This window comes from Microplitis mediator, chromosome 2 (genome assembly GCF_029852145.1).
Source record: "Microplitis mediator isolate UGA2020A chromosome 2, iyMicMedi2.1, whole genome shotgun sequence".
NCBI lineage: Eukaryota > Metazoa > Arthropoda > Insecta > Hymenoptera > Braconidae > Microplitis > Microplitis mediator.
In genome coordinates, this window is record NC_079970.1 from 19650189 (window position 1) to 19665496 (window position 15308).

The 15308-nt window shown below is 29.1% G+C and overlaps 2 protein-coding genes across 3 annotated transcripts; both read left to right on the plus strand.

The window, feature by feature from the left end:
- Nucleotides 1-2654: 2654 nt before the first annotated feature.
- LOC130663221 (prion-like-(Q/N-rich) domain-bearing protein 25) lies at nt 2655-7580 on the plus strand. The gene is made up of 7 exons (XM_057462341.1): nt 2655-2700; nt 2765-3013; nt 4356-4604; nt 4671-4919; nt 5005-5064; nt 5726-5974; nt 6078-7580. The coding sequence occupies exons 1-7, from the start codon at nt 2655-2657 to the stop codon at nt 6329-6331; spliced, it is 1356 nt and encodes a 451-aa protein (XP_057318324.1). The 3' UTR covers nt 6332-7580.
- A 358-nt stretch (nt 7581-7938) lies between these two features.
- Nucleotides 7939-15105, plus strand: LOC130663909 (mucin-2). 2 transcript variants are annotated; one of them, XM_057463471.1, is made up of 7 exons: nt 7939-8204; nt 8347-8510; nt 8599-8755; nt 10490-11086; nt 11184-11474; nt 11551-11853; nt 12697-15105. In XM_057463471.1, exons 1-6 carry the CDS (start codon nt 8147-8149, stop codon nt 11817-11819), a joined length of 1536 nt encoding a protein of 511 aa, XP_057319454.1. In that variant the 5' UTR covers nt 7939-8146; the 3' UTR covers nt 11820-11853; nt 12697-15105. The 2 variants fall into 2 exon arrangements, with proteins under 2 accessions (XP_057319454.1, XP_057319455.1); XM_057463472.1 differs by having other exon boundaries at nt 7940-8204; nt 11551-11759.
- The last annotated feature ends 203 nt before the right edge of the window (nt 15106-15308 follow it).

The following is a 15308-nucleotide window of genomic DNA, read 5'->3' on the forward strand; positions in this document are numbered from 1 at the left end:
CAATCTGAGCCTAGACCATCAAATTAACTTATTAGCAGGGCCAGGATTTTTGCGTTAATTTAAAAATAATTAATAATGTGGTGTGAAATTTTTATATTACGGTGAAAATATTGGTCGTATTAAAAAAGATTTCAAACAAAAGTTGTAGGAAATTTAATTTTCTGAAAAAAATGTCTCTTATAATTTTTTCTGGGGACTAATAAGAAAGCGGTAATTTCAAAATTAAGATATTCATAATTTATCAAATTTTGAATCATTCATTATAAATCTTAATTTTTGAATTACGGTGAAAATATTGATCGTATAAAAAAATTATAAGAGACATCATTTTTAGAAAATTAAATTTCCTACAACTTTTGTTCGAAAACTTTTTTAATAAGACCAATATTTTCGCTGTAATATCAAAAATTTGAACTACTCATTTCAAAAATAAGGCAAAAATCTTGTCCTCACTTATTAGATATAAACTGCTGTTAATAGTTTGCTATACAAGGAGATGTAACATGAGCCGATTTATATAAGTAATATTCTGACTTATATTTGAGATGTTTCTTCAAAATATTTATAAACTAATGTCGAATTATCTATTTGTAGGAAATAAGATCTAGTGCGCTTACTACCATTATTTCGAGTATAAATTTTTCTTTGTTCTTCTTATTAAATTTAGAATTACGTTATAAATTAAATACCAAATCTCTTACGTGTACTTTAATGAAATTACTATGTATATGTTTGCCATTCGGCCAATGCCTTGGTATCAAATAAATTTAAATAAATAAATAAATTACAATAATTTAAGTACATTATTATTTAACTTAATCATTCAGATCAACGATACTTAACTTAATTTTTTTATAATTTTCTATGAGGAGCAAAAAATTAAAACTTTCAAGCACAGATTTGGTGAAAAATGTCCTACTTTCCTCCCTAGGTGTGTAATATACGATTTCAACCCAAAGAAAAATAATAGAACATTTATAATAATGATTCTGAAAATAAAAGGAGTAATTAAGTTTGTAAGTTTTTATAAATAAATAACGCATCCTTAGAAAAAACTTAACACTAAGTATTAAAAAGATGAGTGTGAATGTAGCTTACAACTGGCAATTTTTCAAATTTCAGAATAATATAGAATAAAAATTAAAAGACGTGTATTTAGAGAAATGAATATTCAGTACGCGCATTTTTTTCAATTTCATCAATTTAGTTAATTTATTTTAAATTTATAAATTGTCTCATGTCTGCTACATTCACACTCATATTAAAAAGTCTTATATGTATTTATTTTTTTTTTTTTTTCATTAATATTGAATTCATTTATTTTAAACATGAAATAAATTATCGATTTTTATAAAATGAATATCATAAGTTTGATGTTAATAAATTTCCTTTTATTTATTACTAGCAAGTAAATCGCAGATTTTTTTAAGGAAAATCGCGGTTGTGATTTTCGCCCAAGCATTTCTCGCAAACAAAATCTCTAAACGCAAAATAACAAACAAAACTCAACGCATTGATCTGTAATCAGTTAATTTATGTTTTTTTTGTTCTGTTAATTTCCATTTGTTTAAGAGAAAAACGCAGGTAATGTTTCCATTTACGGTGCAAGTGACCTGACTTTTCTTAAAGTTACTTTCAAACGCTCGTTAATAAATCAATTATCAATTTTGTAATTTGTTATTTGATGTTACAAAAAATTTAAGTAGGTCAGCTTTTAATTATCTTACGGCGTATATGTGGATTAAGATAAAAATGTCATTAATTTCTGCCACGTATTAAAAAAGTATATACTTCCTAGTACATCATTTAGTGCATTACATAAAAATATGTAAGTATTAGTCAATTTAATGAATGAAAAAATAACTTTTGAATATTTTTTATTGTAAAAAAAATAATGTCATATTGATTATCGATTCTATGATATTTTTTCTTTTGTCAATTATTTTTAAATAATTTTATAATGTTTACTAGTAAGATTATATTTTTGATATTAAACATAATTTTAACTTTAATTCTACTGTTTACTTGCTCGACAAATGGAAGCGATTTAAATATAAGATCGTGTGTCAATCACACTACAATTGTGAGTAATTTAATTATATCTAATTAATGATCTAAAAGTTTATTAATATTATTTACATAAATTTTTTTAGTGTAATCCTCATCGTTTAATTGAATGTTGTGACGAATTGATATGCAGACGAATAATTTCAAGAAATGACTATCTATGCACAAAAGAAGGTATAATTATTATTAATATGATAAAAAAAAAATTTTTAATTATATAAGAAGTAAGAGAATATTTTATTTTCTTTTTCTTGAAAAAATTTTCTTCTCGTTGTAAGAAGTCAATTATATTTGTTTACTTCAATTTTCATATATTTTTTATAAAATTTTATTTACTATTTATTATAATAAATATGTTATAACATCACGGAAAGAAATTTTCTTCAAAAATTGCCGTTAAATTCAATGTAATAGTGGAACATAATGAGGCGCTTTTATTTATTACCATTTTTGAAATAAAAATTACGAAAAAATTTATTTATTTTTTGGTAGACTTCATAAAATTTACCGAAAACCGAATAAAATTTACAGTAGACGACGGTAAAATTTGTTGAAAAAAAGTTAAAAATTATCTCACTTACCGACAAATGATAAGGTTGTGCTATTCATCCCACGACTACCGTGAATATAACGGTAATTTTTAAAGAAAATTTCTTTCAGTGCATACATAAATATAATATTATAATTAATAATTTAGTGGAATTGGGAGAAGATTGTGAAATTGACGAAGATTGTGATACAACAGTACATGCAAAATGTTCAATAGATAAAAAATGTATTTGTAGATCAAAATATCTCAAAACAAATGATTCAACTTGTGCACCGTCACTGGGTGAATATTGTTGGAAAAATGAACGATGTGCAAACGATAATTCTGAATGTATTGATAATGAATGTAAATGCAAACATAATTACTTTTTAGATTCCAACAATACATGTATACGAGGTAAATATAATTATTAGAAAGAAAAATAAATTTTCTCACTAACAGAATTAGTATATTACTTACCGAGAGAGGAAAGTCGGGAATTTCAGCCCATGTGTGTGATACCGTACCCAAGCTAATGGCGAGAGTGGTAATCACGCGGATTGTGATGTACTACCTTCCCCCGTGGTAGGTTTACTATTTATCACTAAATCTGCACTTAAGAGTTTAAATTTTTACCTCTGTTTCGAAAGGGGGGGGGGTGGCGAATGAGCAATTCTTCCCCCAAACAGAGACAAAAATGTAAACTTTCAGGTGCAGACCTCGTGAAAAATAGTATACTCACCAAAGGGAAAGGTAAGACATTCCAACCTGAGTGTGCAATTGCCTACCCGCCCAAGGTGAGGGTGACAAACACGCGGAATGGGATTCCTATACCTTCCACTATGCAGAAACCGATCCTAAAATACTATTTCATAATACCAGCATCGAAACTTGAAGATTACGTGTCTCTACAGCCAGTCGAAACAAGCTAATTTCAGCTCTATCCAAAAGTTCCCGCACAGAAAAAACAGATATCTTGAGTTAAGAAAATATTTTGGAAGACAAACGTTTTCGGGAACCAAGTCAAGATTTTTTTGAGCCAAGAGAATTCGTCTTGGTTGGAGAAGATTTCTACTTTATCTGAGAAAATTTAGGTCTCCAAAAAAATTTTCTTGAATCAAGAATATTTACCTTCAGTCGAGAATTTTTTTTTTGTGTGCGTAGAATCCTCTCGAATTAGTCAAAAACCGCATAGAATCCAATAAACTTGTACTGGTTTCTATGCGGTTTTTGACCCATCTGAGTGGATTCTATGGGAACTTTTTGATAGGAAGTCTAATGTCGTGAATGAATATTAGCAAACGCGTAAACTGTGTTGCCTTTAGTCAGCGGAACAAACAAATAATGTTTTTGCCCGCTGACTGAAGGCTTTCTCAATTTAAACTCTGATACTTGTCATTTGTTTAATAGTAATTTCAGACCATTGATTTCATTTACGTAAATGACAGCTCTGACTCTGATTAAGATTTATAAAAATTAATGCCAATAATAAGTAGTATTGATAGTATGTGCATAATTATAAATTGCAAATTATAATTTACGCTTACGATAATAGCTGATCATACATCAGTCTTAAATTAACTTGTTTTTGACTGACTGCTGACACTGAAACTTTAACTTGCAATGCAGGTAATCATTAAAAATTCATGTCAGCCACTTTCACCCTGGTCTGAAATCATTTTGTTTCATTTCTTGTCACAATATACTATTTTTTTAATGATTGTATTGTATTATATTAATTTTAATTACATTTTTATAGCATTTATCGGTACACATTGCGAAAATAATGCAGCTTGTGGAGGAATAAAATTCGCAACTTGCTTAAAAAACAAAACTTGTGCTTGTGCATCAAACACAATAGCTGTAAATCCAAGAATATGTTTACCACTTTTAGATGTATCTTGTCAAAATAATGACGATTGCAAGGTAGATAATTCAGAGTGTATTGAAAAAAAATGCATGTGCGAACATCGATACATGCCTCTCTCGAACAGTCAATGTATAACACGTAAGTAATAACAATAAATACACTCTGAAAATGATATTTTTTAAGTATGTTCGTTTTATATTGTAGCCCATGTAGGTATACCTTGTAAAAATAATTCGCATTGTGAAATGTTTATAAATAATACAAGATGCTCCGATAATTACCAATGCGAATGTAAGGATGATTACAGTCCGATAATGAACAATATATGCGCTCCCCTATTTAACGTTCCATGTTCGGACAATGAATTGTGTGCTACAGAAAATTCTGTTTGTCATGACAATAAGTGTCAATGTAAAGCTGATAATGTTTATCGAGACACAAAATGTGCACCATGTATGTAAATTTGTGTTTAAAAAAACAAGAAAAAGTTGAAAAGGAATTTAATATTAATTTTGGATCATTTCATTTCTTATTACAGTAACGCCACTAGATACAGATTATTCAATTTATATAAAATCCCATGCTTCAGGATTATCCGGTACGTGGGTACTTATTTCCGTTTTTTTTTCTTTCTTAATAAAATACTGTAATCATTATATGGCAGAGGGGTGTGCGAATAGTGCTCGAATCGAAACGAATCAAATAATGATATTCGATTCGAATTTCGAATCGAATATTCGAAATATTCGAATATTTTTGAAATATGAAAAAATTATTAAATTAAGAACTAAACTATAGTTTTTCTTTTGTCTTTTATCTATAAACTAATTTTTATAGCGGTTTTTTAGACAAAATTCTGAAAGAACCAAATTATTTTATTTAAAATAAATTTCAATATATCTGCATAAATTACGTTTCAATAGGCCTTTAGAATTTTCGGTCTTTAATTTTTCGACGTGGATAAGTTGATAAGTCTACAGAAATAGGTGGGATAGAATAAGGGATAAGCGTGCGGCACAATAACGTGCCACACGGTAGGCTATTCCGAACACAAGTTTTTTTCTATATCTTTGGACACTACGTTAATTTTTAATACATAATGATTGGATTATTCGGTACTTCGAATTATTCGAATGTTCGATTCGATTCGCTATCAAATAATTCGTTAATTCGAATCTTCGCACACCCCTAATTTTAAGTTCATACGTGATGTAATTATATTAAATTTCAATAAAGTTGTTATTTCTAATTTTGTTAAGTGGAACTTGGAAAATCTTGTGAAAGAGATGCAGATTGTAAAAATATTTTATATTCAAGATGCTCATTTAATAAAATATGCGTATGTAAAGAGCACAGTTTTGCAGTTGATAAGTACACTTGCGCTCCAGCTTTGAATGGATTCTGTTTAAATGATGAACAGTGTACAATGAGGTCATCTCATTGTAAAGATAATACATGTCAATGTATAGCTTTACGTTCAGCAGTATCCTATAATCAATGTAAAGCCAGTGAGTATTCAGTTTTACTGCAAGTAAAATCAAAAATCAAATAATTTTTTATTTTAAGATCAGATTTAAAGATTACGCAAACTAAATATTTCTTTTTTTTTAGCACATCTAATATTTACTTGTGAAGAGAATTCAGAGTGTACTGATTTGTGGCATTCAAAGTGCTCAATAGATAATATATGCATTTGTAACACAAATAATGTTGCTGTCGGCACATCATGTTTACCAATTATAGGTGGATATTGTTGGAGAGATGATCAATGCACCGCTGAAAATTCTATTTGTATTAATTATTGGTGTGCATGTAAACCAGCCCACGTTGCTGTCGCCAATAATCTCTGTTTACCTGCTCATTAAACGTTTGTTTGTGACTAATCTTTAAAAAACTCTTTATGTACTCGATAAATAATAAGATAATTAAAGTTATAATCTTAATTTAAAATAGTATATTGTGCGACAAGGGAAGAAACAAAATGATTTCAGACCAGGGTGAAATTGGCTGATATCATCCGCAGTCTGAAATCGCGTTTCATCCTGAGTTACTAGACTTTTGATGATTACTTTCATTGGAAGTTAAAGTTTCAGTGTCAGCAGTCAGTCAGAAACAAGTTTATTTAAGACCAATGGTGTAATCAACTATTAGCATAAACGTAAATTGTCATTTGCAATTTATAATCAAGCAGAAACTATAAATATTATTTATTATTCACACTAATTTTTATAAATCTTAATCACAGTGAAGACAGAGCTGTCATTCACGTAAATAAAATTAATGGTCTGAAATTACTATTAAACAAATGGCAAGTATCAGAGTTTAAATTGCAAAAGCCTTCAGTCAGCGGGCAGAAACATTATTTGTTTGTTCCCAAGGGACGAAACAAGTTTATTTCTGCCCGCTGAGCTGACTGAAAGCATTGACAATTAATTCGCGGTATTGGATTAAAATTATCTTGTTTCGACTGGCTGAAGAGACACTAAAACTTCAAGTTTCGATGCTGGTATCATGAAAAAGTTAGTGAGTGTGAATAAGAATTAAAAAATGTGTATTTAAATAAATGAGAAATCTTTACGCGCATTTGTTTCAATTTCATTTTAATTAATTCAATTAATCAATTTATTTATTTATTTATTTAAAATTTATAAATTGTCTCACATCTGCTACATTCACACTCATAAAAAGTTATATCTTTACTACGATAATGTAATTATTACAATTCAACTTTAATTATAAAAAGTCAATTATGTTATATAACTAATAATATATATTCTCAAATTCGATTAAATATTAAACTTCAACTGATCTAATTTTTGTATTTTTTTTATTGTTAACAATCAATTAAATTCAAAAATTTCGATATCTGAATTCAAAAATGATCCTGAACTTAACGGACAATTAGCAATTGTCGGATTATTTTTTTTTTCAACAAGTAAATTACAAAAAAAACTAAAAATCTTAAGGCTTAAGGAATAATCGTCTAGTCTATATACCCACTACGAAAAAGCTATTTATTAAAAATAGCTCGTGGATAAGGCTTCTTGATGCAGTCAACAATTACTCTGGTAAAATAGATGAGTTCTTTGGAGGTAAAATAGAGGAGTTCAAAAAGTCAACATATGATTTATTCAAATATTAATTAAAATTAAATTTTTATCTTTGTAAGCATCTATCTTGCGTATCAAAATAATCTAATTAAAATTTTATATTATACTGTAAGTTTCAAAAATGCGTTATAAATAAATAAATAAAATATGCGCATGTGGAAAATTAAAAAAACTATAGGTGCAATTTTTTTAAATATTATTTTTTTATCATTTATCGTTTTTAAAAAATTCTAAAAAATATTAGACGTCGGCTAACTTCAGTATCATAATTTAAAACTTTTCCCGCTACATTTAAAATTGAGCGCATGTGCAGAAAATGCATGCTACCAACAAAAAAAATGTATTCGTTCTAAAAAACATTTTCTTTCTCCGAGCAACAGACAACTTCGTCAAGTCCACACTCAAATAATACATATAATTTGTTAATAAATGACAATGGCGTTAGTCATGATCGTTATCAAAAGGTGATTGTCACTGGTACACAGAATTGCGAGTATAAGTTTATTTTAAATTTAAAATTAATCCAAGAAAAAAAAAATAATAATAAATGTGATACGTGAGCTATTGAATATGAGGAGTGTTAATTTTTTAAATGTCATTACGACAATTTTTTGTTTAACATGCCAAGGTAGAGTAATTTATGATGACGTTTATTATTTTGACAGTATCATGTTGCTTAAAAAAAATATGCGTAGTATTTAATTGCTGCGGATTTTTTTCTATTGCATTTAATTTTTTCTATCCAACTGTCATTTATTTATTTTTTTTAGGTACAGCCTATGGTGGTTATGTCAAATTGACCCACGATGGACCAGCAGTACAAGGTGGTATTATAACTTTTCAAGCAGATCTTTTTTACAGTGACGGTACCAGGCCTTTTGGTACATTTGTTTACATATGGAGAGATGACGCAGTCCCATCTCACCGATATGAGGTATGATAATTTTATAATCAGTCATAATAAGTATTAAATAGCTTATGGTGCTACAAATACTTATTCAAATTTATATACTGTTATCTAGTCACCGATAACTTCAAATACAACAAATATTTGGAGCGTACAATATCCAGCAGAGTTATATCCAGTTGGAGAATATACCGTTGAAGTTAAAGTAGAACGTAAAGTATTTCTTTTCTGGCCGGAAATTACAAGCCAGCATCGAACGTTTGAAATAACTCGTAAGTTTTTTTTTTTAAATTTATTTTGGTAATGGTCTATAACTGGGGCACCAGCTGTTTATGTCAAGCAAAAGTGGAATAATATACATATCGCTTAGGGTAAAGTTTGATTGGCAAATATGTATGGGCGGATTGAAGGTATATGTGCGCAATTGTGAATTTTGTAAGCAGTGATAACTTATATTTATACACCTGAAGTGTAAATTATGCTTATTTTCGTTAATGATTTCAAAATTTCAAAGTTCCGTGCACACGTGCACTATTTGCTATTGTGTACTTATTTATTTTTATTCATTTATTTATTTATTTAACGCCAATCGGTTTTACACTAATGAATATACAATGATAAAAATATATATGAGTAAAAAAAAGAAAAATATTGGCTGAGGATGAGACAATTGTGTTAAAAAAGTTAATATCCGCAGTGGCGATTGACTAGTCTTGCTGTTCTGTTAAGTGACCCATAAATTACGTAATTTTTATTTGATTTGACGGTGTAGAGTAGTCAAGACATTCTAAGATCATATTCTATGTATTGACTCTTAAGTCAACCATCAAACCCAAGGGAAATAAGTATGGGTTACGGCAGATAGGACCGTATTTACAGATAGTGGAATTTATCAGGACCTGTGTTGGGTGTCAGGACGGTCCCCACAGCCGTTTGATGATGGCAGTTTTCAGCACTAAAACACCGGTGGTTTTCAGGACATCATGATAGATGATATATATCAGGACATAAATCTATAAAAAATACCGATGTTCTGAAAACTGCCGCAACCGCGTAGTACGGCTGCCCAATTTCAAAACACAGTAAGAGCCAAATTTTTCAAATTCGATTTTTTAGTAATTTTAGTTTTATTGGAGTCTTATGAATATGATTCACTACACATTTCAAAAATTTTATTTTTGTCAGTTACTGTGTTTTGAAATTGAGCAGCCGAGTATAGGGTAGAGGTACCGTTTTTGGCCACTTTAGGGCCAGTTTTGGACACTTAAAAAATTCAAATAAAATATTCTGTAAAAGACCCAATAACATAATCAATGTTTTAAATATGTCTAAAGATACTTCTATCCCACTATTAAAATGAAAATTTTATTTTCCACTTTTTCATTAATTAAAATAAAGGATTAAATGTCAAAAAATGGAATAGTGGCTACAAATGGTACCTCTACCCTATATGTATGTGTACCATAACAAGTAGTAGTTTCGTCCTGAGTACGTTAACTGACTCGTCAGCAAGACTATGCCAACGTAATCTTATTTGGGACTACACTATTCTAGTAGAGAAAGGCGGGTACCATCAAAACTATTTGAATCTCTGTGTAAGGTGAGCTGTTGCCCATCGTAAAAGTGATGTTATAACAGAAATATGTCAATATTCAAGCATTACAAGAGCTTCAAAATTATTGTAGCTTTTATATTGACCTTTACAACTCCACCGTCCATCTTACGGCTTCATAAAAATTATAATTGTAAACTTAAAAATATATTTTTGGAAAAATTGTAAGATCTCATGTGATTTTCATCAATTTTTCACCCTTGAGGTTCAAGGTCTAGATTGGAATCTTGTGTTATAGACAAAATTGTGTGTACTGAACATGGAAAAAGTTTATTTATAGAAATTTAAAATGTAAGCTCTTGGAACTGAAAAATGTGTGGAGCCCCACTTATAGACCATTACATTTTTTTTTAATTACCGTGTTATAATTATTAATTATATTCAATTTTTTTAGCTCTCCTCAATGGTAACATAACAATAAAACAATCTAATAACACACTGGCAAGTGAATATGTATCGTCCGACTCAGAAGCGGAAGTAGTGATTAAATTACGTAAAGGCGACATTGATTATATTGAAGCGAATGCTACTGAGATAACGACATTCTGGTTTGTCGACTGCAAATATTACGGGCAAACCAATGACTATACTTTTCATTATAATTTTACAAAGCCAGAAACTGTGGCGTCATTAGAAGCACTGGTGGTTGCTTCGTATGATCCTCCTACGACTATTCCACCTCCAACAACAACACCAACACCAACAACAACAACAACAACTACCTCAGCACCGCCATCAAATGGAACCATTCCTTCAAATAGTACTACTAGTAACACGACCACGACTACGACTACTCCCAAGCCAATCGTGACAACACTTAAACCAACAGTGACAACTCCAAGCGTGAACTCCTCGACAACTCCGTCAACCAACGGGTCTAGTATTGACTATAAAAATATTTCATTGCCATACGTTTGTGTAAATACGTCCGTAGTATCGCCGGATCCTAAGAAAACATACGGATATTTTCAGAGACAAATTAAAGTCAGAGGTATCGTGTCCCGTATAAATAAAATATCAATACAATTTATTTATCAAGGGTAAAAAGAGTGAGTAATAATTGATTAATTTTTATTTATATATTTTAGCTCCGATTAAAAATATAACCGTTGAAGGAACTAATTGGATAAAGCCATGGGATCTATTGTCTTTAAATGTCACGTGTCATGGATCTGGTCCCTTTTATAAATGTCTTGAGTATCATCGCGGCAATTATAATATAACTGGAAATGAAACGTGCGATAACGGCGAACTGCTTAACTCTTGTAATTTTTCAATAAGTCATTATTTCTTAGATCCTAATGTTTATACAATAATAATGATACTTAAGAATGACGTTAGTGTGCACGTTTATCCATTAACTATTAACATTTATGAAGGTAATTATTTTTATTTATATAAGTTTTAATAATAATTCATTTACATTTTATTAAACTATTTTAACTTTTTTTTTAGTTACGACAAAGGCTCAATTATCAGTAATTGTCGTACCAGTATCCTGTACACTGGCTGCTGTGGTATTAATAGTATTTGGTATCGCATATTATCTACAAAGCCGAGCACGTTTTAACGTTGAAGTTGCGGACTTTGATTTCGGTCAAAGTAATCCAGAAATGGAGTACAAGACATTCACTGAACGTCTACGTGATTCGTTTAATAGCACCGTAAGCGATGGATACGAAAAATTAAAAATAACATCACCCTATTATGGGAGCATGAACTGATGGAAATTATTTTAACACCATAATTAACGCATGAGTAATAATTACTGTAACCACTTAAAAAAAAATTTCTTTTCAAGCCCATTCTCAGACAGTGCCTCCTACTTTTTAAAAATATTCAATGACCTTTAATCGTTACGACTATTAAAATTTTTCTAATTTATTAAAATAAAGTTGAAACATAAATTTAAAAAAAGACAACGCAGTTACAACTTCGCCGAGATATAGAATTTGAAAAAAATTACTTGAGTTGTTATTAGTTAGGAGTTAGAAAAAGTTTTTTGAATAAATTTGAGCCTACAAAATTTTTAAATTCGAACTATAAAATTGACATGAAGATTTTACTGAAATTTATTTTCCAAATTTCGTTTGACTCCTAATTGACATCAATTGTAAATCATTTTTTAAAAGTCTGCCTCGGCGAAATTGTAACTGCGTTGTCCTTTTTTCAATTAATGCTTTAATTTTTTTTTAAATTAATTATCAAAATTTTGACACGTTCATTACAATTGAAAGTCATTGAATATGTTTACAAAGTGTAGGGTATTGTCTGAGAATGCCTTTATATGCTTGTTTTGCACATGCCTGCACTCAAGTTTAACATATTAATATATAAATTATAATTATCCGCTTGTTTCCGCTAAATAGGGTAAGAGCACCAGTACCCAGCCCCAAACCAGTAGCCAGCCACCTCATGTTAAGTTATATCTATATATATATTTTGAGCCAATGTTAAAGTATATGACCGGCTGGCTACTGGTTAGGGGCTGGGTACTGGTGCTCTTACCCTATATTTTAAGTAAATTCTTTTTTTTCTTCAAATGTAATAAACTATTACTAACAACGTATTGATAAATAATAAGGGTATTATTTTTTCCAGGGTTACAAGCAGTTGGGTGATCCAAAAACTATGCAAAATTAAATCCAAGAATTATTTCAAAACCTCAAGACAAAGATGTTATTTTAAAGAAGCAAAGATTATTTACACATAGATTTATATTATATTACATTATAACAGTCGACGAAATGTTTATTTTATATTTTTCCATGAATTTATATTATTAACTGACCATATAAAAAAATATCGTTCCAAAAAAGGTCATGACATTGAACTTACAAACTTGAGGCCATTCTAAACTTTGAGTTGATCATTTTTTGAACTCCCAAAAAATTGAATACAAAAATTTACCTCCAGACCTCGTTCTTTAAAAGTTCTTACAAAGAGTCAAAAAACTTTCATAATTCATTTTTATTTTTGCTTAAAAAATTCAGAAAAAAGTGCCTGGAAAGTACTCGCCCAAGTAATACAGAGACAACTTTAAGATGTCTTTTAAAAGGACAACAAGTTTTACTTTGTCTCAAAGCCAAGTTTTCTTAAATAAATAAGACGTTCAGATGTCAGTCCTACACGGGGAGAATTATTTAATAAATTTTACTGATTAATTGTGAGTAAAACTGAGCCAGGATGAATAATTACTGAGCTGTTTCTAGAGAATGTTCAATTATAGGGTAAAAAAAACCCAATTTCAGGTAATTTTTTTATATAAAAGAGTAAAAATGAAACAAAAGAAATTAGTTTTTATTATTTTCATAACTATCTTGTTTTATGGCTCAGGTTTACACTAAATTATAGGGTCAATTTTATCAAACAATTCTCTCCCTGTAGGAATCATAGGAAATGTATTCTTTTTCTAGCCTGAAAAAAGTCATTTCAATTAACAAATCATCACGTGTCAAGTCTTTTAAGCAGATATTTTTTCGGTGACATAAATTTCTGATTTTGTCACCATTTTGGTGCCTTATCAATAGCTCAAAAAACTGTTATCTTATAGATGTCACAAAGCCAAGTGCGCTTTCGATCAGTTGAAAGTTTATTTACTCTTTAATGTTTTCAAAGTTTAAAAATTGATCAACTCAAAGTTCAGAATCGTCTTAAATTTAGAAGCTCACATTAATCTTTTATGAAAATTTTTTGAACGAATTTTTTTAAACGGGAAGTCTCTATTCCAATGAAACATTATAAATGACATTTACTATTAATATTTTATTTATGTTTTTAAAAACCACAACGTTGTAATGTTTCGTAGGCTGTGAATTTAATTCGATGGTGTTACGATTTACATTAGAAAAAACAAACCTGGTGGATCCCAAGTACAGTCAATTGTGATAATTACCGTAATTTACTGCATTTTATTGTAAAATCGGTATTTCTACGGCAAATTTCCCTTTACAATTATCTTCGGTAATTTACGGTATTTTAGTGTAAATTGCGGCAATTTTTTGTGTCACGAAACTCAGATCGTGACACAAATATGACTTTCATCATAAATTTGTATCAACAACTTTAATTACGACAAAATTATGAATCAGTCAAATTTTTATCCAAGTGATCCAAAGTTCATTCACTAAATTAATTTTACAATCGAAACTGATTTACATAAATCAATTACTTTGTCGGAAAAATTTATTGGTAATTTCTGAATCGATAAATTTGACAAAAGGTAAAAATTCAGTCAAGTTTCTATCGAAGTCATCCCAAGTCTAATTCAAAGACATAATAAATTAATTTTAGAATTGATACGAATTTACTAGACGAAAAGTTGGAGTAAATTTATGATGAAAGTCATATTTGTGTCATGATTTGAGTTTCGTCATTAAATTCAGATTTCAATTCATTATGAATAAAAATTTTTTTTTACACAGGATGAGACATTTTTACCGTAAGCACCGTATGCTTTTTTATTTTTTTAATTTTTACATTTCAATACTTCACTTTACAATAAAATACTGTAGGATTGCCGAAATTAGCCGGTCTTTCACCGCGAATTTATGATACTGAAATTAGTAGACGTCTAATAAATTTGAATTTTTTTAAAAACGATAAATTTGAATTTAAAAAATTGCACATATAGTTTTTTTAATTTTCTACATGTGCATATTTTTATTTTTTTTCAATTAAATTGTTGAAAATAAAATTAAAAAATTTTTTAATTGTCTGCTAACTTCAGGATCATGCGAATTTACAGTAAAAATTCCGCAATTTACCGTAAAATCACGCAGTTTTTCCCAATACCGTTTATTACGGTAATTACTGTAATTCAAATCCGCCAGGGAAAAAATATATTTGCGCTTTAATCGTCGTCTACAATAATAGAATTTTTTTTAAAAACTTCGATTATAATTATGACTTTTTTTTTTAAGTATAATTTTTATTACAGAGTAATATATAATTTTTTAAGACATTGGTATTATGAAGACGTAATAACAATAAAATAATTGTAATAATGCTTCACTTGTGTACATAAGTCCAGTATTGAAGTAAAAAAAAAGTGTTTAAATATTTAATATGTATTGTATATAGATAAATAAACGTAATTATTTAATTATATATATGTGGGATAATTAAAAAAATTTTTTATTTCTTTGTAAGATAAAATAATATATTTTTTATCTCAAGGTTGATTGCTCAGTTGATAATGCAGTCAGTTTAGA